At 50.2% G+C, this 23,872-nt stretch overlaps 1 protein-coding gene across 1 annotated transcript; it reads right to left on the reverse strand.

Annotated features, from left to right (window-relative positions):
• Window positions 1-3,620: 3,620 nt before the first annotated feature.
• Window positions 3,621-17,687, reverse strand: Grk1 (G protein-coupled receptor kinase 1). Its single transcript, XM_005082620.4, has 7 exons — window positions 16,989-17,687; window positions 15,588-15,715; window positions 14,158-14,315; window positions 13,701-13,784; window positions 10,246-10,370; window positions 8,943-9,144; window positions 3,621-7,281 (listed from the first exon to the last, which is right to left on the reverse strand). Exons 1-7 carry the CDS (start codon window positions 17,685-17,687, stop codon window positions 6,983-6,985), a joined length of 1,695 nt encoding a protein of 564 aa, XP_005082677.1. The 3' UTR covers window positions 3,621-6,982.
• Between the last annotated feature and the right edge of the window lie 6,185 nt (window positions 17,688-23,872).

Raw genomic sequence — 23,872 nt, forward strand, 5'->3', positions numbered from 1 at the left:
AGGGATCAGTAATAGCTGTATGGTGCTTTTGCATTTTAGAGATTTGGTCTGGACCAAATGGAGATTGGGACAAGCTAACGGCAGATGAGTTCAGTGCCAGGGCTGCCGCTACGAAATAACTGACAGCCACTACATACTGAGTGCTCCTCATCCCTTCAGCTTCCAGTGGGACATGCCACCAGCCCTCTCCTCTGTGGATGACCTCCAATGGATGGAAGCTGGTGGAGAAGCATCCCCTGAAGCTTTGGAGATCTGGGCTCACATGCTCCCATGGAGGGATGGGTGTCCAACCCGCTTGCATGACACCCAGCTCTGATCCGGCCCCTTCAGAACCACAGTATCACTTCATTGTTGTCTTGGTGGCTCTTCTTTTGCCATGACAAAATGCTATGAACAAGGCACCTTATAAAAGAAAGCTTTTGATGTGGGGCTCACTGTTCCAGAGGGTTAGCGTCCATGACTGTTACAGAGAGCAGAGGGTTAGCGTCCATGACTGTCACAGAGAGGAGCATGGCATCAAGCAGGCAGACACGGTGCTGGAGAAGTAGAAGACGGTTTCTATCTGATCCACAAACATGAGGTGGAAGAGAAACAGAGCTAACTGGGAATGGCCTGGGCTTCTGAAACCTCAAAGCCCACCCTCCGGTGACACGCCTTCTCCAACAAGGGCACGCCTCCTAGTCCTTCCTGAACAGTTCCAAGCATTCAAATATATGAATCTCTGGGGCCATTCTCATTAAAGCACCACAGTGGACTTTAAAAACTCCATGTATCTAGACCAACTAAGTCTGTAGATGGGAAAGCATAGATGTTTCCAGAACCTGACCACGACTTCCTTGTACCAGCTGTTGAAGACCTGCTGACAGGCCCCTCAGAGCTTTCCTGAGAAGTGGGATTTCTATCATGGCCACCTAGTAATTTGGTCTTGGCCTCTGCCCCATCACAAACCTACTTCCTTGCTTTCTTTTCCCTCATCACTCACCATCGCCTGACACTCCAGAGAATGTACGTGTGACTCTGACGTCCTCCGTGTCTCACAGAATCAGCAACACGGGTGAGTGGGATTTTATCTCTATTCGCTCTGGGCCAGGGGCTGGGCTAGGCACTGCTGTGTGACACGTTTGGTAAGTACTGCTGGTGGAGAGTGGAGATTAGCACAGGGAGAGTACTTACCCTCCAACGAGTTCAGCAAATCTTTCTCCACCTGTCTCACGCCCGTGTGGAACTCACCCTGAAAGTCCTCTTCATGGGCTCAGGGGATACCTCCATCCTTCCTCATGCCCTGCCTGTCTTGGGTTGGCAGCAAGTTCAGTCTTACTCTCTACTTTGTAAAGTGTTTCCATATTCTGGGAGTTGAAGGAAAGACACACATATGCAGACACTTGGCATCAGTGGCCCCCAAACATGACACTCACCTGGAAGTTCCAGGGGCCACACAAGGGCCAAGGAACAGGAAGCAGTGCCAACTTTCTTTAGAAACTTCATTTTCTGCCCACATTTCCCCATCTCCACAGTCCCGTCAACTATCCTCATTCACACCCCTCAACGGCTTAGCTGTACTTATTTGAAGAGGTGTAAAAAGTGTATCTTAGTCTGTGTTCTATTGCTGTGAAGAGACACCATGACCATGGCAACTCCAATGAAGGAAAGCATTTAATTGGGGCTGGCTTACATTTTCAGAGGTTTAGTCCATTATCATCAGGGCAGGTAGCATGGCAGCACGCAGGCAGACATGGGCGCTAGAGAATGAACTAGAGTTCTACATTTGGATCCACAGGCAACAGGAAGAAACACTGGGACTGGCTTGAGCATTTGAAACCCCAAAGCCCACCCCTAGTAACACAGTCCTCTAACAAGGTCACACCCACTCCAACAAAGCCACACCTCCTAATCTCTCTCAAGTAGTGCTACTCCCCAATAACCAAGCAGTCAGATATTTGAACCTATGGGGGTCATTCCTATTCAAACCACCCCATTCCACTCCCCAGCCCCCACAGACTTGTAGCTATGTTATAATACAAAAATTCATTCAGTCCAACTTCAAATGTCCCCATAATCTATCCCAGTTTCAACACTATTTAAAAGTCCAAAGTCTCTTCTGAGAATCATGGCAATCTCTTAACTGTAAGTCCCTGTAAAATAAAAATCAAAAGGCAGACCACATACTTCCAACATACAATGGCACAGGATATACTTTACCTTTCCAAAATGTAGGGAAGGGAGCACAGTAGGAAATACTGGATCAAAGCAGCAGGACAAAGTCCTCATAACTATGTCTGATGTCAAAACGCTCTTCAGATCTCCAACTCTGTTCAGCTTTGTTGGATGCAACACACTTCTCTCCCTTACACTGGTTCCATTCCCTGTTAGCAGCTTCCCTTGGCAGGTATCCCACAGCTCTGACATCTTTGACATCTTGGAGTCTTCAAGGTAATCCAGGTATCACCTTCACAGCTTCAGGCAAGGGCATCTCTGGTCCTCCAAGCAGGGACACTCTTGACACGTCCTGGCCTCAGCAACTGCCCTTAGTTTTGGAGGGAGAGTCCACAACCCCCTTCTTCTATGCTTGACTCTAAAGCCAGAACCACGTGGCTGAAGCTGCCAAGTTCTGCAGCTTGCTAGAGTTGAAACATGGCCCCCTTGTTCAGTTACATCTATGTCAGTTTTCTGTTGTTGATCATTTCCTTTACTTCATAAGATTTCTTTAATTGCTTTTAATGAGTTGGAAGCTTAACTGGGTGGATTCTTGCTCTGAGATCACCATTCCCTTTATTCTATTTAGCATTAGGTTTTTCTTAAATCTGTTTATCTCCTTGAGCACAGGACTTAGCTCCATTCCACTTCCTGGGGCCCCTTTTCTCCTCAAACTGTATGTTTTGTATTTTTCCTTTCTCAGCTTGTTCTTTTTCATTATAGATCTGCATAAGAGTATCCACTAAACCACACAACACAGTCAATAACAGGCTGTTTTAAAATCTCCTCTGTCAATGCCATTAATTCAAAACTCTTATACTTAGCCTAAGGCAGACTTTTCAAACAAGAGCAAAAAGCAGCCACATTCTTCACCAAGATATCACGAGAATAATCTCTAGGCCACTTGCTAATATTCTTCTCCTTTGAAGCATTTTGGGCCAGGCCATCATAATCTACATTGCTCTCAGCACCACTGGCTCCCCGCTCCTACTAGGCTGGTCCATTAAACCTCAAAACCATTCAACTGCTTTCCTAATCCAAAATCCCAAAACCCGCATTCCCCCAACAAGCAGTGTGGTCAGGCCTGTCACAGAAATTCCCTGTGATAGTGTTCTTAGTCACTGTTCTATTGCTATGAAGAGATACCAAGACCATGGCAACTCTTATAAAGCAAAGCATTTAATTGGAGCTTGCTTACAATCTCAGAAGTTTAGGATGTTATCTTCATGACAACATGCAGACAGACACAGTGCTGGAGAAACAGCTGAGAGTTCTACATCTGGATCAACAAGCAGTAGTAAGAGAGAGACACTGGGCCTGGCTTGAGCATTTGAAACCTCAAAGCCCAACCCCCATAACACCTTTCTCTAACAAGGCCACACCTACTCCAACAAGGCCACACCTACTCCAACAAGGCCACACCTACTCCAACAAAGCCACACCTCCTGATCCCTAATAACCAAGCATTTAAATATATAAGCCTTTAGGGGCCATTCCTATTCAAACCACCACAGTGTATGAATACCATCTTGTCTGGAACCAGAAGTCTACTTTGTATGGATGTAAAATTCTACAGTTGATAGTTTGTTCACTTCCTATCGCTATAACAAAATACCACAGATGGGGTAATTTGTGAAGAGGTTTATTTAACCCCTAGTTTTGGAAGCTGGGAAGCCAAAATGAGTGGTCCCATTTGTTTGGCCACTGGAAATGGCACAATGGACTCACACCCTGCTGTGAAACAGACAGACAGGAAGCCAGGGAGCTCAGAGGTTGGACTAACACCTGTAGTGGAACCCAGTCTCTTCCAGACCAGTCATAACCCCACAGAAATAGCTAAGCCTTTCCAAAGCACTCCCCCAAAGACCAGCTCCTACACTCACCTCTTAAAGATCCCACCACTACTCACATGACCTCACAGGAGGTACAACCTCCGAAACACTGATCTTTGGGCATGTGCTAAACTTCTTCATCAAATCATAGTCACAGACTTGGTTGCTTAGCTTCATAGACCACTTGTGATACGACTTTAGGTTTGGGAAGAGTTTCAGGGCCTGCTGCAGAATTTCATCATCCTTGATAACTATTCCTTAATTATCAGTGAAGTCAAAAAAAGGGATAAAGTCCAAAGCCAGTTTGAATACAATGCTACAAAAGCTGATATGGCCCTACTCCTCATAGTGGGTTCCTGCCTTTCACTAAATGACCTCCAGCTCCCAGAGTCCTCTCTGTCTAGTCTAAGGTGCCTCCTCTACCAGGTCCCTTCTGAGGGTGAAGAATTATTAGAGTCATGGCAGAAATGAATTTCAGCACAGTTGTATATCTCTGGGTAATCAAAAGTGAAGCAGTTCACAGCTTGCTGGTAACCTGGGCACGAGACAACCTGTGTCTCACAGGGCTTCCAGGTAGGCTTCCAGTCCTAGGGCTATCTCCTCATCTTGAGGATAAAAAGGTCCCTTCTTGTAGAGACCCTAGAACAGGCCTGTGTAGCAGTGTCCATGACATCCTACAACTGGTGTTAGTCCTGTGTTACGTCTTCTGGGAGATTATAAACAAGGTGGCCGGCAACTGTCAGAACCAAAGCGGGTGACTGCAGCTCCCGGGGATCAGTGTCCAGACAAGACCTGAGCTCTAGGACCTACAATCTCTAGGAGTTTATAATCTCTAGGGGTGAGGAGGGCCAGTGAGAATGTGGAAACTCTTCAGGCCAAAAGGCTACTGTCCCTGAGAGAACACCTACAGTGGAGGTCCCCAAAAATGGTCAAAGAAACCTCAGGACAAAGAGTTGGCTCCATCCAGCGAGCACAGAGCGAGCAGTTCCTCCTTCTCCTCCCAGCACCACCCCTCCGATGAAGCTAGCAGGGCCCTGGATGTACATCCAAGAACATGGCTGCTGGGGTGTCTGTGCTCGCTAACTGAGCCGTAGAACGTATCTCTTAGAGTGACATTCAATCTTACATATGTGAGTGACACTCAAAAGTGAGAAGAGACTTCCCCTGATTAGACCCTAAGACAAAAAGAAACGCAAATCAATATCGCTCCCAGTTTCACCCCTGCTTGTTGATGGCCTGCAGGAGGCTGGCTAGATTTAGAGGGTTTCAGAAGACCGACAGAACATACAATTAAATCTGAATTCTGCACAAACAGTGAATAGTCTTAGTTCAGGTATGTCCCAAATACTGCTGAGACATACTTACACTGGGAAAATGTTCACTCTGTGTCTGAGGTTGGAACTGGACTGAGTGTCTTGCTCTTTTGTCTATAGTGCAGGGTGAGGAGGGGCCTGGCCCTGAGCCTCTGCAGTCACACAGGTTCCATGAGCTAAACAGGGGTGATGGCTAATGTAACGAGGACCAGGCCTCCCCGAAACCTGCTGTGGCTGCTGGAGCCCACTCTTTTCACACTCCTCCAACCCAACGAAGACGAGGACAAGACAGCCAAACTGCCAGGGTCTTCAACCAAGAGCATACTAAAATGAGCTCCAGAACATAATGAAATAAAATATGCATCCAATACTTGAACATGTATGATGCTCTGCCTACGTGATGCTCTACCTGTGTGATGTTCTATAGGATGAAGGGGGAGGGGATGATGGGAGACTTGCCTTATCTATAGCACACTTAACACTACAGGACTACTGGTTTCCAAGGGGTCACAGACCATGGTCCAGGAGGTATGGGCACCACCCCAAGGCCCTTCCAGAGCACCCCACAATCCCACAGTGTCAGATTCTCCGAGAAGAGCAGAGTCCCAGCATGGACTTCTTTAGCATCCAACATTAGTCCCCAGGTTATCATGTGTGCAAGGCACATCTATAGCCACAATGCAGCTGGCCTGAGGCTTATTGGTGGCATGCTCTTGACAGATGTCTGCATCCCTCATAGCTTGGGGAACTCTGGTCCAGTGTTGCATTCCAGCGCTGGCTTCATCCAGCAAGTTTCCAAAATTATTGGGTATATGTAGGTCACCTCCCTCGCAAACAAGGAGGGACTGGTGGCACAGAGATGGTCTGAGAACACAGACACCCACTACCGGTGTAATGACTGCGTGAGGACTTGAACACACACTACATATAGCATACCTTCACTCAGGCATCCAACACACATGGCATTAGCATGTAAAGACTTGGGCCCCTACCACGTGACGTGACTATATCTGAGTATATACCACATAAGGTGTTGACCAAGGACAGAGGCTGTAGCTGTCTGAGGTAGCTGTCTCCATTCTTGAGAGGAGGCAATGGCTCTTAGCTAAGACCAGGTCATTCTATCCTTTCTACTCCCTGAAGACTCAATAGCTCCAAACTGAGGTCTATGGAGCATGTGGTAACCAGTAAAGGCAGCTGAGGAGGCAGGAACCAGGCAAGGAGGGTCTGGGGTAGACTCCCCCCACAGGGTACAGTCCTCCTTGGGATGCATAAGTGCATGCAGCCCTGAACTGACCAGGAACAAACAAGCCTGCCCTGAAGCATTGACTCAAAGTACCAGGAGATCCATACTGCATGTGGGTTTCTGGCCATCCAAGCTCCTGGTCACGCATGTATACACAGAGTTGCTTTGAGCATTTGTACCTTGTTATTCAATCTGAGGCCTTTTTGTCTCTTTTGAGTGAAATAGGACAAAAGAAATGGACTGCCAAGTCTGTAGGGTCTAGACCGAAAGGGGACACAGCTGCGTGGTGGCCTGGGTGGGGTGAGCACAGGCTGACGCCGGGGTCACATGTCTCCCATGAACTCAGTACACCGTCTTCTCTTTACACAACCAGCTCCATGCTTCCCTCAGACACGCGGCTAGGAGATGAGACACATTCCTGACTTGGATGCAGGGGCTGCCTCCTCCGCAGTGATTCCCTTCATGTCATCTGGCATTTGACCATCTGGGCGCCACACATTCAGGTCCCCAAAGATACCAGTTTCAATCATCTCCTCTTGCCAAGGAATGGGGCAGTTGCCAGAGGCAAATTCTTGGAAGAACTCTGTGTCTGCTTTGTCGAAAACCACACCCTTGACTGTGGAAAAGGCACCCACGTCCTGTATGTTCTTGGCATAGACAGTCCTAGAGTCTGGGATGAATGGAGGGATCAGCATCCCTGGGAAGAAACAGGAAACAGACCAGAGATACCCATGGTGAGGTCACTGCTGAGCCAAAGCGTCCCCACAGACATACAAAAGGCCTGCTGCTCTTCCTAATGCCAACAGAAAGGCTGGCAACCGGAAGCAGCACTCAGAGGTCACAAACTGGATGATGGCCAGAGTGAGCGAAAGATGCCCAGGTCTGGCTACAAAGGTGTGTGTGTGTGTGCGCGCGCGTGCATGTGTGCATATGTGTGTGCACGTGTGCATGAGCACATACGTGGGTGTGTATGTGCGTTTCTAAGGCTGGCCTGAAGTCACAACCCTGCTGCCTCAGCCTCCCCATTGCTGGTTACAAGTCTGATTCACTGTGCCAGCTAGGAAGCCTTTTAAAATCAATCCCAACACTTGCCTCCTCGACCTCCCCCAGACCCTCTCCCCAAAGTCTCCTTGTGAGCATCTTGAAAGCAGGGTCCCTCACGCAATGGCAGCTTCTCTGCAGCCCAGGCCCACAGCTCTCGCCTGGCCCCAGGAAGGCGTCACAATGGCAGATGTCAAACTGTACTCTGCACCCTCCCTCCCCAGGCAGCTTCACTTCTTGACAGAAGCTACCAGACGCAGAGGGCTGTTGTTCTTATAGAGCCCAGGTGTCTCTCACCTAGCCTCTGGCCCTGGCTTCCTCTGAACAGTTAACCCTACCCTGCAACCATGCTGCACACAAGCCACTAATTCCAGCCTCCCATCAGGTCTGCGCTGGTCCAGGCTGGCTGCTGGCACCCAAGTGTGACCTCTTCACCTGACTTTCTCCAACATGCCTGACTCAAACCTCCTGTCCCACTACTCCCTGGCCCCTAAGAAGAATTCTTGGACCTTGGAGCCAGGACCCCTCCTTTATTCGGGGCCTCATTATGAAAGCTCTGCCAAGAACAGTCATCTTCAAGTGAGTTGCTTAGCTCTTCCACCCAAAAGTAACTTCTGGGAGAATCTCCTACCCTCTCTGGATCCTAGCTCATCCTGTAGTCGATAGAGATGTGTCAAAAATACGACCTGACTTCTCCTTCTACCCACAGGTTCCCAGAGGGCAAGGCTATGCCTTATACTCACCCTTGAAAATGCACATGCGTGAGTACACACAGGGGTACGCAGACATGTACACCACAACACAACATACCCAGACATTAGACACACACAGGCAAGTACCTGTGCACACGGGCACGTGATTGTGTGTTCATGCATGGGCTCATACGTGAGCAGCTATACACATGTGGATACACAGGCACATGTACACATATGGCACACACAGCTTCCTATTGCAGCGATCTCATGACAATGTGGAGTACATGAACTTCTCACAGGCAGACAAACTCTGCCTCTCTTGCACCCTTGGATCTCTAGAACACATGGTATGTAAGGGAAATGCCAGGAAGCAGATCTTCAGCTTTATGTTAAAGATCTGGCTTGCTACCCACGGCTCCCACCTGACTTCAACCTGCCTGACCCCAGTGCTAGTCCTGGGATACTGGAGATGAATGGAGGGCTAGATGGGCTGTCAGAGGCTACCTGGGGGTCCCGCAAGTCCTCGGCACAGTCCACAGCTGAGCCCATGGATATGGTGGACCGTCAAGGGTCACACAGCATCACCCCCTAAGCCCGCTCAGACTTGTGGTGCCAATCATACCGGCTTCAAGCTGCCTCCAGCTGATGTCTTTGAAGAGGATGTTAGCCCTCAGTGCATCGCAGGTCCCATCCCGGAAGCCCAGGCGCTTCTCCGGGTCCTTCTCCAGCAGCCTCTCACAGAAGTCCTTGCTGGCCTGGCTGAACTTGTCTGGGTAGTTCACGGGCTCTGAGATGATTCGCTGCTTGAGTTCCTTGTTCTCTACCTACATGGTGGGCAAACGGACGGCTTCACTCCAGCCCTGGCCAAGCCTCAAGCCTTGGGGCTTCGTCTCACCCTCACTGGGGTGACAGTGGCTGCTGGTGCTTTGGTGGCCCCTCCCAGGTGGCTTGGCATTGAAAGGCTACTATCTCAGGCCAAAGAGACAGAAGTCCCGAGGTGAATCCCCCAGCCACACTTACACAGCTAGTCCACTGCCACGGAACCGACCAGCAATGAAAATTGCTTCTGGAAACCTTGGCTGGGGAGTCTTACTCCTGCCTTACACCTAGTCAGCTTTGTTGTAGTCTCCCAAACAAAGCTACACACACACACACACACACACGCACGCACGCGCGCACACACACGCACGCGCGCACACACACACGCACACATGTGCACACACGCGTGCTCGCGCGCACACACACACGCAGTGCACGATGTACACAGTGTGGCTCTCTCCCCCAGATACCCCCGTTGTAAAGCCGATGCCTCCACCGTCTTCTCTTGCGGGCATGGACAGACAAGTGTAGCCTGTGGAACCTGAGTGAGTGTGCTGTTAGAGCACAGTTTGCCCGAATGCCTGTCACTGTGGAGGCGGATGAGCCTGAGACACTTCTCCGTGCTATCACACGACAGCACAGAGCTGCGGGCTCAGGCGAGGGCAAGGCAGCAGTAAGCAGGTGGACTCTGTCCCTACTGAGACCTAGGAGACAGCACCTGGCTCCTGGCCCAAACCAACCTCTGTGTAAACAGGGAGCAGGGAGAGTGTCTGGGGTGGCTGTCTGAAGTCCCAAGAGCAGTGGCCTAGTGGCCACAGTTAGCTAGGGACCCACCAGTGGCCTCCTTTGTGGAGCCCACCCCCAGAAGGACCTAATGATAGACGTGGGCTCTTAGCAGGGAGAAACGCCCAGTCAGCTAGCGTATGTTTGCTCTGCCACCTGCTGGCTCTGGTGTGGAAAGACAGACTTAGACTCTCTCAACAGCGCCACCTACAGGTCTCAAAGACAGGCAGGCCTTGGGACAGGACATCACAGAAGCGGAGCCCACCCATCTGTGTCTGCCCCAGAATGGAACCCTTTGGGGCTTCCCGCCAGGCAGTACCTACCTTCTCTCCTCGGGCTCGGAAGGGTCCTCTAGCTGCGATCATCTCATACAACGTGACCCCCAGGGCAAAGTAGTCCACAGAGAAGTCATATTCTTCACCACGCAGGAGCTCAGGGGCCATGAAACCTGCCATCGCGAACATGTGCAGATTTATAGATAACAGCTGTTTCCCCACAGTGTGGTCCCTGCCTAGTAACCACAGGACAACGGAAGCTCTCCTGGTGCTCCTTTGTTGCCATTGAAGGACACTGAACATAACCCCGGCTGCTACCCACTGGATGCCCACAGCTGTAAAGACCAAAAATGTTTTCCAGCATAGCCAAAGGTTCCCAGGGGCAGGATTGCCAGGGTTAGGTCTCTCATTCCTCTCGTGGTATCTCATGCCTAGTGTGTGACACTGAAGCTTCCTTTCCCCTCCACTCAGACTCAGGACAGCACAAAGCAAAACAGTGCTCTGCGTGCGACTCGTGGGGTGGACAGATGCAGATGGACCTTGCTGTGACCTTCCGACCCCTCTCCTCTCACAAGGACACGCAAGTGAGACCTGTGCCCCATATCCCAGCATGGGCCAGTGACCAGGTGCTGTGGCCAAAGCCCAAAGAACGCTGGTGAGGTCACAGTTCGGTGCCTTCTTCAGACACCTTCTTTTAGTGCCTAGAGTGAAACCGCAGCCAAACTCCCCCGCGCCCCTGACGTGTGCGGGGCACACCTATCCCACTGAGCCTTCCGTGATGAGAAGTAAGGCATGGAACAGCCTGACAATGAGGAGGGAACCTGTTGAGGACAACACAGACGTGAGCAAACAGTGCCACAAGTCCGGCCTCACAGACGCTGTCTGATCGAGCAGTTGCCACGTGGCCTTCTAGACAGACACGCCCTTCCTACTCTCCTAGTTGGCCACTTGCATGGAAGTCTCAACCCCTGTCACCCACCACACGTTAATGCCCTGAGTCTACAACACAGCGTCTAAACCGTCTCCTCCCACTCGTCTTTGGACCAGTGGGAGGATTAGCCCAGATGATCATTGCTTCTGGAAGGGGAACTATTAACTGTGTTCCTGAGCCACGCACGGCACTTCTCCACTCCCAAGATACCACCAACGCTCACCCAATGCCACTCCCAGTGGTGTCGAGCTGAACCCTGACCGTATCACCCTTTGCCTTCCGGAGTTTTTGCAAATACTGCTGCTGCAGAGCCAGCACCTATGAGTTATTGGATGAGGGAGCAAGTGGATTTCTGCGTCTCCTGTAATGAGCTCATCCCCTCATGGCAGGAAGGGGAAGACAGAGGTGCACCTTTCCTGTATCCAGAGGAAGAACCTCCCCCATGCACAGCCGGCAGCTGTGGGCTGAGCTGGGCGTCTGCAGAGTGGGAGAACTGTCTAGAACAGTGATTGTTGGTTCCTGGAATAGCAGCTTCTAGTTTGCCTCCTAACTCAGCATTTGCAGAGCCCATATTGAAGTCCCAGCCAAGGGATTCCCATGTGGGTAGAGATGCCGCTGCCTCCACCTGAAGGGTCAGATGCAGCAAGCTCAGTAAGGTGGTGGTTGGGCAGGCAATGGCGCCCTCTCGTGGACAGTTGAGCCCCAATACTTAGTCCGGAACAAGACCAGTTTCTGGTCCTAAAGTAACTTCTTCTAATCTTGCTTCAGTGGATCCAGGACTTGCAGTGGACTAAAGAGATCCAAGTGAAGTTTGGGCTAATTCATGAAAACAGGTGCAGCCATGTCTTCAAGAGACTGTGTGATGGCTCCAAGCCAAGCTGTTTCCAGAATCCTTTTGTCAAGTCTCCTTCACCTGCACAGGACCATCAGCACCCACCAGCAACCAAGACCCAGGCTAGACAGCCGCCATGCCTCCTGAGGACCAGTATGGATTTGTCCTACCCAGAATGTGGGGGAGCTCTTGTCACCCGCCATGGCATCAGAAACAGTTTCAGATGGTACCTGAAGTACAGGGTCCTGGTGACACAGGGACCTTTCTGTGACACAAAGCAAGGTCCTATCTCCACTCTGTATACATCCCAACTTGGGTTCTGTCTGAAGCCAGACAGCCAAGGCAAGAAGGAAAATCCCTAAGAAATCCTGCTGGAAATCAACCTGAATACGACAATCCGGGATGTGGAGACAGGAAGGACGTGTCTACGGCAGGCAAGCGCCAGGTGTATAGCGTCACTTAACAGACTCATAAGCCTGTGAGGTAAGCGTTAGAAACAAAGGCTCTGGCAGATCGAGCCACTAAGCATGGGCCTGGACCATGCACCTACTCCACCTGACTCACGTCTCTTCTCCCCTCTGCACTCGCTGCCTCTCTCCTTTGCTCTGAGGAGGATGAAGGAAGATCAGTAACAGAGGAAGCCAAACACAGACGGCCACAAGTGTGTATGCACTTAGACGTGGAAGCATCCGCAGTCACACATACATGAGCGAGTGTGCATGTACACAAAGCATATGTGCACATAGAGATGCATGCCCATATATGCACAGATACAGGTACAGAGCATACACACAGAGATGCCTGCACACTTGCACACATGAACACACTCATACGTCCACCAATTCATGCACGAAATATGTACATATGCAGAGGGACATACAGACATTTGAATGCACAAAGACACATTTGTAAAGATGCATACACACACATACTTGCAAATATGTTATATGCACACAGAGACTATCATGAATGCATGCATACACAGAGGTGCCTTCATACACACACATGCATGTATGCACAAAGAGGGAGGTGTGTACCTACATACATGTACAAACAGATATGCACAGATGTTCATAGATACACATGCATGTACAGGTTCATGCTCATCCACACATGTATTTAGACATAAAGGCATCCATGTTCACATGCAGTCATACCTACAAGACATACAATTGTATATACCACATGAAAGCAAGCATACATGTGGGAATGTGTGTTCACACAGGTATGCGTGTATGCACACAGAGACACATGTGCCCACCCTGCATAGTGGTGGCACCTACCAGGGTACTAGAAAGGGCTGTCTGAGGAAAGTTTCTGTCCCCAGTGCTCTGTGATGTGACCCAAACAGGCTCCAGCTCTCCCATGAGACACCCTAGATAAACTCATTCTGTCAATGCCCAAGAAGCCACTTAGTGTGCAAGCCCTGTATTCTCTCTACCCATCAAGGTATCAAAGGGGCAGCTTTGCCCTAGAAGGTGAGGCAGTAAGCCAGTGAGATTCCTAAGGTAGGGTAGAGGTTGTCACGGCAGGGAACAAATAGCTCTTGAGCTGCTGGGCAAAACCCAATTATCACTTGTTTGTTCTGGGGATAAGGGAACCACAGTCCACAACCCCCAGTCTTTGTTACCACCTTAGATCTTGGGGACCCTGCTGTCTCTGGATCTGGGAGAGAGAATGACCCAGGCCTCTTCCTGGGTGCAAAGCCTCTCTAGGCCCCTCCTCCGATGCTGATCTTACCTGGGGTCCCTGCATAGCCCTTGGTCTTATTCTGCCCCTCCTTCAGCTCCACAGCCAATCCAAGGTCAGAGATTCGGATATTGCCTTAAAGTAAATATAAGCTGAGGTCACACACATTCCACAGAATAGAGGTGCCAGGTGAGCCCAGGGCTTGGCAATGCTCCCTGCACAGTAGAAAAGCACACTTCACATGTTCTATGTACACACATACCCACACTCTATACATACCATTCCCCACAAAGACGTATCATGCACATGATAGGCAAACTACACGTACCTTACACATAACCATGTAACGCCTGCCATATTCAGACAGACAGACAGACACGCATATACACTACTGTCCTTTATACCCTAACACCCACTAGGTTCCTCTGCAGTGATTTTCAGAGAGGCTGAAGAAGCCATGCTTTGGGCCCCTCAGGCCGCCGTGGCCTCCATCCCTCCAGGGGCTCACCATCATTGTCCAACAGCACATTTTCCGGCTTGAGGTCACGGTAGACAATGCGCCTCTGATGCAGGTGCTCCAGGCCACTGATGATCTGTGCTGTGTAGTAGATTGCTCGTGGTTCTGGGAAGCCAGGGTTCTCCTCATCCACATTGTAGATGTGGTACCTGGGGATCGAACACCATGGGAAGTACACACACCTCAGGGCAGTAAATGCAGAGACAGAGACAGGGTCTCAGGGCACACACACATCAACACAGAGTGGTCACCTTGGGACCAGGAATCAATGCTCTCCTGAAGAAACCAAGGCTAGAGGCCTCAGATAGCTCACACCTTATCCATGACTGTTAGAGGTCATACAGCTTATTGCTTAACACCTCCTTCCTTCTGACCCCAGAGCAGTTCCAGGGCAGGGCCAAGGGAAGTGAGTCAGCCCTACTTCTTTAACCCACACGCAACCCCCAACTCCCTAAGTAAGCTGTGATCTTCACTGAATTCGACAACAGCACTTCCTTCGCAGCCACCTTCTCCCAAGGACCCTGAAGTTTGTCCTTCTTTTGCTTTCTTTCTTGTACGTGCCAGATCAGCACTTTACAGGGAAGCAGAGCTCATGGTTGAAGGACATGAATGACATAAGCGACAGGGAGGGTGGGTGCAGACCAGAGGCCCCTGGGAGGGGAGGATAGAACAACCTGCAACGCTAGAACCGCTAGCATCCCTTGCAGCTCTCTTCTCCTTCAATGGGATTCTCACACAGACTGGTTGTCTAGACCTCATGTTACTTATCTGAAGGAAAGGCTTGAGCAGTGCCGTAAATAAAAACAGAGGAAGGCAGAGGCATGGGCATTGCAGGTTGTAGCTCCCTTGAGTGGAGCCCTCCATTCCCAAGGCACCTCAGGGTCTCACAGAGTTAGCCTCATGCACCAGCTACCCAAGAATCTCATCATTTTAACCTTGTGTGCCCGTTACCCGGAAGGCCCCACCACTTCCCCTCCTGAGACTGTCTTGGTCATTATTATTTGTCTCTATTTTGCACAACAGGAAACTGAGGTAAAGAGTGGTGAAGCCACCAAGTCAGTGAAAGCCGGTCACCTGACCTCCCCAAGGATGCAGGGAAAACCTCAGAGCACCATCAGGCTCGGCCAATCCAAGCACCATCAGGGGTGGCACTCTTCCATGTAGGCAACAGGCAAGTTGGCTCTATCTTCCAGCTATCTGTCCCTAGAGGACTGGGCACTGATGGAATTGTCAATTTTTATTTCTTAGTCCTCTCAACCCATCACAGCCATCCACAGCACCACACGCCCCTGCCACCTGTCCCCAACAATCGTGGGGATACTCAAGAGTGTGCAGTGACAGATACAGCCTAAGTCCTGGGGCCCCACTGGACATGAACTGGTTACCTAGTTGAAACTAACCCCAGGTTTGGACACCGTTACCTTATGTCACCTCCATTCATGATGGTCATCACCAGACAGAGGTCAGTCTTGGTCTCGAATGCATAGGCCAGAGACACGATGAACGGGCTGTGAACTTTGGCCAGAATCCTCTTCTCAACCATGGCACCCTGGAAGCAGAGTTGTGATCCTCAGTCCTCGGGAATGCGCTGTGGAGAGCAGCCTGCACGCTGGCCACAGCACAGGGCAGGCTTGCAATGTGTGAGATCTGGCATTCATTCATTCATTCATTCATTCACTCAGCCTTGGCATCCACCCTCCCCCTGCACCATGCTCGCTCCACCATGGCCTGTATCCAGCTAACTCCCGGTGCAGCCCAAGTTTCCAGTAGACCATGCTTTATTGTTCATCTTTATTCTACGCATCCGAAAGTGTGGAAAGAATGAGGCCGGTAGGCCAAGCCGATTCATTCTGCATGTGCCCCACCAAGTCACTGGAGTCAGGAAAGACTCAGTGTTGTACTGGGTTGCATATAGATGTGAGCAACCCAGAACCCAGGTTACAGGTCCATGAAACTGGAGTTGCCTGTTTTTGAGGCATGGTCTCACTATATAGCCCTGGCTTTCCTAACTCTCCACGTAGACCATTGAACTCACAGAGATCCGCCTGCCTCTGCCTCCTGAGTGCTGGAATTAAAGGTGTACGCCTCCACACCTGAGGATAGAGCCCTTCCTTAAAGACTAACGTTAGTCCACCATGAGGTGCGGTCTCCAGGGCCCTGCTGAAGGAACCTGGATTTGTCTGACACCCCCACTTGCTGCTTGCACCTAATGTTTGACCTTTCACTGAAGGCTCAGGGACCTGCTGGGTCTGGTGTCCAGTCTTAAGAGTCTCACAGCATTAGCTATACTGTACGGCAGGGCTGTGTCCCTTGGACAATAAGCCGCTTTCGCTGATCCTGCCTTAACTAGACACTGACGCCAACAAAGAAGGAAATAAAATACTGGCAGCCTGCCTATGTCCTCCAGTCATTCTTGTCCCCTGGAAACCTGTGTTCAGGAAGAGTAGTCTGGCACGCCAGCATCACTAATGGGCTCTGCCTCATGTAGACAGTGCCTGCCAAAGTGATGTTCGGCTGACAGAGTCCCCCCTTACATTCCCCTGTATGTAATCACAACAGGAACCACACTTTGGGGAAAGGTGTCTAGATAGCCAGATGCATGCTCCAGACAGCGGCTGTCTGCAACTGGCTCTCCCCCTGAATCTGCTCCTGCAGATTGCCAATGGCTGTCAGAGCTGGGGCGAGGGGGGGGGTGTCCAAACGGCAGGATGCACGCACAGTAGCTAAGGCCTACACAGAGCTCCGCAGGTGGGTGCCCGGCCAGCATCCTACCATGCCTCTGGTCCCAAGAGCGTCCTCTGCTTGCCGGGCTCCCTCCCTACCTGGTAACCCTTCCTCTTCTTCAGACGCTTCTTGTTGAGCTTCTTACAGGCATACATCTTGCCGGTCGCCTTCATTTGGCAGGCGGACACCTCCCCAAAGCCCCCTTTCCCCAGGACCCTGAAGTCCAAGAACCAGTCTTCGCCTATGGGCTGGGCTTCCAGCCACTTCCACTGGAGGAACCGCAGGAAGTACAGGCTTTCCAGGTACTCCTGGAAGGGGGCCTGGCTCAAGTGGTCCAGCGTGGCCTGCAGCAGAGGCTGGAAGAGGCCATCCTGGCTTCCCATTGGCCCTTCCCTCACTTTTGCTACCATGCCCTGGTCCAGAAAACTGCAGAAGAGCGTGGCCTGGGGGTCCAGGTAGTCGGCCAGGATGGCCTGTGCCTTCTGCGGCCGCAGGTCATCATCGGCCGTGTCATAGTCCTCAATGTCCTTCCAGAGCTCCAGGGCTGGCACGTGCCTGTCATCTGTCTTCAGGAACTGCTGGAAGAGCCTCTTGCCAATGGGTTGCTCTGAGCACAGGCTCTCAAACTCCAGGTTGAGGTTGTCACGGAGACCCTCGCACTTGGACAGTGGGGGCAACCGGAGCTTGGCCAGATACTTCTTGTCCCGGGAAGAGGAGGTGCTGCTTCCATCAAAGCTGCCACGGGCAGCGATGAAGGCAGAGTTGGCCACGACAGTCTCCAAGGACCCGAAATCCATCCCGATGATGTCTCGTGTCCACCTCAAGCGTGAGGACCCATAAGCTGAAGGGACACTCAAGGCCCCTGCAGCCAAAGCAAGCCTGACCCTGTGCCCTTGGCCTGTGGCCTGTGACTGCCCTTGTGGGGCTTGGGAAGCATGCAGCTGTAGCCAGGCTGCTTGGGGAGCCACTGAGAAGCCAGTGAGACCAGGGCTAACAAGCATCTAGCTAAATCCAGCCCCGGGGTCAGTGAGGACACCTTAGGGGTGACCAGGCAGGTGCCATAAAAAGACAATTCCCTAAGCCGCTCCAAATCGGATTAGAGTTCAGCTCGGCTCTCTCTCCCTCGGCACTGCCTTCGTGCTCCCAAGGGAAGGGCACACCACAGACTCCTGGAAGCCCCTGGGGAGCAGTTCTGTCTTTCTCCAGCCTTGGCAGGTACACAGGACCCCTCCGTGTCCTGCTGGGACATGGGTCTGCGACAGAGGGCAGGCAGTCCCAGGAGCAACCTCCATGTGTAAAGATGGTTGTCTTCCACACCGTTTTATTTCTACCCTTAAGAGAGCCGCAGGAGAGAATCTGCCCAGTGGCCGGTTTCCCCATCCGTAGGTGAGACCATGGACACTTGATGGCGATCAACTCGTCTTCTCCTTGGAGAATTGCTACAAGGTGGCTAGAGGGCAAACACAGGGCGCAGGGGAGCCCCAGACCATCACACCGAGTCCCCTGTCAAGCAGGGAGACTCACGAGGCACGAGCCTGGGATGCACCTAGGACACAGGGACTCAGGTGGGCAGACCTGAGACAGATTGGAGATGTCAGGGACACATCTGGGGCACACCCAGGACTAGCTTAGACAGTGATCACATCCAGGCCACACCTGGGAATGGCAGAGTCAATGGGCATGTCACCATCTGCTGGGGAATCACAACTGTCGTGCCTGTAGGGGCTCCTGGCAATCTGAGGAGGAGCCGCAGGGAGGGAGCACTTTCCGGGAAGAGACAGAGAAGTCCTGCAGAATGAACCAAAGCCCGAGTCAGGAGGCTAGGGTGGCGCCCAGCAGAAGGGTGCTTCAGGTGGGGACAGGGTCTCCTGTTGTGACTGTAGGAACCTTCTGGTGAATGCCAACCCCCTCTTCCACCTCCACCTTCTAGCAAGGGCTTGTGACAGGAAGACTGGCAAGTAAATATTTGAGGTAAACAATATCTCACTGTCCCCAAGTGACCTGAGCTAGTCCCAGCCCCGCCACCTAGCAGCTGGTGACCTTGGACAGACAATATCTGATTCTTGCACCAATCGGGACCAAAGGGGACATGGTTCTCAACCATGGGGTACCTTGCCAGCAGAGCCACACTGAAATCCACATTCCACCTGCCTCGGAGGGCCTGGCAGAGGAGCTCAGGCCTCCATGGCTGACAGGCTCCTGAGTGGTTGACCAGACCAGGAGAGGGCTAGGGCTGAAGAATTCCAGACTGCTTTCATATACCAGGAAGGCCTCTTGTGGAAGGGGCTGAGGAGAATTTGGTGACCAAGGCAGGACAAGTTTGGTTCCTGGCCCAGAATATTCAGATAGAGGGCCAGGGTATATAGTGTTTCCCAAACTCATCTCTGGGCATCGCTGTTCAGCTAAACTTTGGAGGAAACAGCAGAGTACATATAGCTGTGGGGTTGGTAAGGAGAGGGGAAGAAGGAGAGGGATCCCTAAAGTAATAACTCCCCCAAATCTCAGCACAGCATCTTAGCCGGTATCTGACATGACCAATAGACTCAGGCGACCCATGGCACCAGGACCCTTGAGCTGTCCTTTGTAGACAAAGCCTTACCCACACCCTCAGTCCACAGAGACCCACAGGCCTACTCTCTGGGGTCACATTGTACCACTGATAGGGCGCTGTGTGAGCGTAGGCCCTTTGGACACTGTGTGAGCATGGGCCCTTTGGGGGGACTAGCTTTTCCCTCTCAGGGAATTCTCTAGAAGTGGATGGCAGGTGCCCACAGCTCCTTTCTTCTTGTAGCTAAATATTGTTCCATGCTCTGTGTAGATGCTCCCTGGTCAAACCAGGCATCCAGAGGATGATTTTGGAATTCTTTCCAGGTGTGGGCTGTTAGACACAAAGCTACTGTACACATTACTGTATTTTTGTATGCAAATTTCTACTTCTCTGGGATAAATAGCCAAGAGTGTAAATCTGGGTAGCGATGGGTTTGCTCTGAAAACAACTGACAGACTGATTTCCAGAGATGTGCCCATCGTTAATTCCCACCAGCAGCCATTAAAGCCAGACACCCACATCCTTGACAGGACTGGAAGCTTGTTTGACCACCTTGCCCTGATAATGTTTTTCGTTAGCATATATTAGTTGTATAAAACGAGTTTCACTGTGACATTTTCACACACGCAGAATGTATTCTGAACATATCAACCCTATTACTCTCTGGTCTCCCCTCCTCTACCCACCAATTTCCTTCCCAAATAGTTCCCCCTTCTATTGTCACGTCTCTTGGAATATCTTTGTTTCTGTTTTATCTCGCTTCTGTATCTGTCAGAAAACACGTGTCTTTCTGAGTCCGCCTTATTTCCCTCAACATGATAATACCCAACTCTGCTAATTTTTCTGAAAATGGTTTCTTTGGTCTTTGTGGGTTTTTACATTTTTACGTATTTATGTATTTTTAAATGTATGAGTGTTCTGCCTGCATGTATGCCTACATGCCAGAAGAGGGCATCAGATCCCATTATAGATGGTTGTGAGCTGCCATGCGGGTGCTGGGACCTGAATTCAGGTCCTCTGGGAGAACAGCCGGTGCTCTTACCCACTAAGCCATCTCTCTCTCCAGCCCTGGGTCTTTGTGGTTTTAGTTTGCCTTTCCCCAGGGTTTAGCCATACAGAACACGTTCCTACAGGCCAGTGTGCCAGCCAAGCCTCCACTTTGGGTAGCATTGCCAGTACCCTCCTAGCGTATTCTAATCGTGGGGCTGTTTTTTTAATCACTTACTCTGAAGCACCCTTTGCATATTTCACATGGTGCTTTTCAAATGTTGTCTCCAGTGGCAACATGTCTTTTCATTTATACCTGGACTTTCCCCAGCAGAAGTTGTTCTGTCCAATTTACAGATTTCTTTTTATACATTCCTTTCTTGGTATTGAGTTTAAGGGCTCTTAGACTAGCCCTAGATTCAAAGACTTCCATCCATGTCTTTTCTTGAAGGTTATAGTTTTCCATTTACATCCAAGTTCATGACCCACTTGAGTTCATTTCTGTAAAAGGTGTGAGATTTAGTTGAGGCTTCTTTTTCTAATGAAATCCAACTACTTCCCACCATTTGCTGAGATGTAAGGGTGGAAGAAAGAAACCAACTCTACAAAGTTGCACACACACACTGACACATACAATACACATACACATACACACATTCTATAAACACACACAATAAATACACATACACAAACACACATTCTATAAACACACACAATAAATATACATACACAAACACATACTATAAACACACACAATACTCATACACAAGCGCACATTCTATAAATACACACACAATACACATCCACAAACACACATACTATAAACACGTACACAATAAATACACATACATAAATGCACATAATATAAACACACATACACACTATAAACATACACATTATAAATACACACACATTGCAAATGATGAATATTAAAGCCTTAAAATTTTTACATAAAAAAGCAGAGTTTGCAATAATTTGGGCCAGCAAGATGGCTCAGTGGGTAGAGGTGCTTGCTGCCAAGCTGGACCCCTGGGACCCAAATGGTGCAGGAGAGAACCCCCTCCTCAAGTTTCCCTCTGACTGCCACACACATGACATGGGACATATGTGACCCCTTCCCCAGTAAATAAATAATAGTGCAATTTTTAAAATGCAAGAAAGGATGATCAAAAGAAGGCACTGGTCTCTGCAAATACCACATTTCCTCTATCTTCAAAGACACCATCACATACACACACACTAGTTTCTCTTAGGGTTTTGGGGGTTGCTAGCAGAGGAGACTGGTTGAACCAAAATTTACAAGTCTAATGAGTCATACAGGGAAACACAGGCAAGGATAATGGCCCCTGACACAGACATTCACTTCTGACAAGGTGTAATACAGAACAAAAGGCGTCTACAACAAAGCAGATCTTAAAAATCATGGAGTCATAAACCTTGTAAACAAATAATCTGCAGTTTTACTTTATTAACGGAAGACATCATTGAAATAGTATATGAAAGCCTAATGTGCCCATGTTTTGTTTTGCATGAGATCTCAAGGTGAAAAAGCTTTTAACACACTTTGCTTCAAGACCACCATGGCCAGACCCAGGGTCACTGCTGTACTGTGTACACACACACAATACAGAGAGAGAGAGAGAGAGAGAGAGAGAGAGAGAGAGAGAGAGAGAGAGAGAGAGAGAGAGAGAGAGAGAGACCATTAATTCCCTTGATTATCTCTCTCCTTGCAAATGACATCATTTTTTTCCGTGTATGTGGCTGAGGAGCAACCCCATCACGTACATTCTTTAACCATTCCTCTGCTGTCGAACCCTTAGGCTGCTCCTGTAACTCAGCTGTTGTGAACACAGCTGCAGTAAACACAGATGTGTGAGCATCTCTGGGATGTGCTGACTTAAGAGTCCTTGCGTAGATAACCAGGAGTGGTGTAGCTGGGTCATATGGAGGACCTCCTTTAAGATACCCTTTTAATGTCCTGTGTTCTCTCTGTGGTACCTGCTCCTGTTTAATGGAAGGGGTGGTAGAGGCAGGTGCTGTCTTGGGTCTTTCCCCTCCTTGTCTAAGTCCAGAGGAAATAGATTCCTGGAGTCATTAGAGGTCACATCTCATCATCATGGAGCCTCCCTTCCCAGAAGCCTGTGTCCCTGACTCCTGCTGACAGTCAGCGGATTTCTCAGGCCATCTATGGGTATTTTGTGCCTCGTTTGGAAATACGGCTTTGCATTCACCCATGGTCTGTCTCACTGTCCATTTCCTGTTTCCCAGGGATCTGAAGCTGACATGGCTTCAAGGAAGTTCTTCTGACTTCAGCTTGAAAAGGTCCAAGAAGTGCCCTAAAATTTTCCTACTTCTTTCCAACAGCCAAAGGCAGGGAGCCCGGGAGCCTACCCTAACACAAAACCATCGCTGGAGCCAAATGAGGAATAGAATAAGGAGAACCAAGATTCCATTTGCTTATGGCTCAGGACTGACAGACGGTGGCTAGGCTCTCAGATGCCTTCACAACCCTGTTTGCCAGTCCCCAGGGGGGCTTGGGTCTACATGTGCCAACTCTAGCCCCACAGGTATCTTTGGTTGCTTACACATCCAGGCTTACAAGCAATTTCCAGACCCTGCACATCTGAATCCACATCCATGTGGCACCTTTAGGTTCATATAAGACTGGCCCCGAGTTGACAGACACTGTTGTGTCCCTACGCATAGGCTGGGGACCCCCAGGTTGTGTGATCAGCTAGAATCTGCCACGGCCATTCACTTGGTTTTAAAACCCCTAACATTGTAAGTGGTTGCGTGCCAAAGAGAATGAGCAGGACTGGTTCACTGAGAAGTTATAAGCATCCAGTCTACAAGGATGGAAACCCATCTAAATTTTAGACTGCTTGCAGACAACTAAATCATACTGGGGGAGGGGCACAAAATAAAAGCCACACGGTTTTTCAGGGTTGCTCTTCTACCCAAAGAAGCCAGTTTGGTTACACATTCACTAAGAGGGAAAGCCTGCATAGATGTGACAATAGTGAGTTTCCAGTGGTGACCGTTCACATGGGCCAGGCTTTGTCCTAGGTACATTTGAAAAGACGCAGAGCCCAGCCCACTTCCTTGGCCAACTGTCTGCTTTCAGGAGTAGACACCCAGCCAGTAAGACACTGCTTTCAACTTGACTTGGCTGCCCATTCAGAGCATTTGGGGAGCTCTTCCCATGTGGTACCCAGGACAGCAGCAGAGGGACACCCACGGAGCGCCCTGTGGGGACAGGCATCTGGCATCCGTAGCCCTCGTGCGCTGTCCACAAATGCTCTTGCTTTAGACATTTGCAGTCTCTCCAGCCTATCAGAATATGAGAAACACTCCACCCAGCAATTCCAACATCAGAGCCTCATCAGCAAGAAGCTGGGGCGGAACAAACCAAACCCAGGAGCACCTCCAGACCCCAGGAGTGGGATT

Source organism: Mesocricetus auratus, unplaced genomic scaffold (assembly GCF_017639785.1).
Source record: "Mesocricetus auratus isolate SY011 unplaced genomic scaffold, BCM_Maur_2.0 Super-Scaffold_100031, whole genome shotgun sequence".
NCBI classification, from domain to species: domain Eukaryota; kingdom Metazoa; phylum Chordata; class Mammalia; order Rodentia; family Cricetidae; genus Mesocricetus; species Mesocricetus auratus.

Coding starts and splice junctions, on each gene's coding strand:
- Grk1 (XM_005082620.4), bottom strand. CDS start 17,687: ATGGATTTCGGGTCCTTGGAGACTGTCGTGGCCAACTCTGCCTTCATC. Junction 15,716..16,988: donor AGAAGAGGAAGGGTTACCAG/GTAGGGAGGGAG, acceptor CTCTGCTTCCAG/GGTGCCATGGTTGAGAAGAG. Junction 9,145..10,245: donor TCCGAGCCCGAGGAGAGAAG/GTAGGTACTGCC, acceptor CCCACCATGTAG/GTAGAGAACAAGGAACTCAA.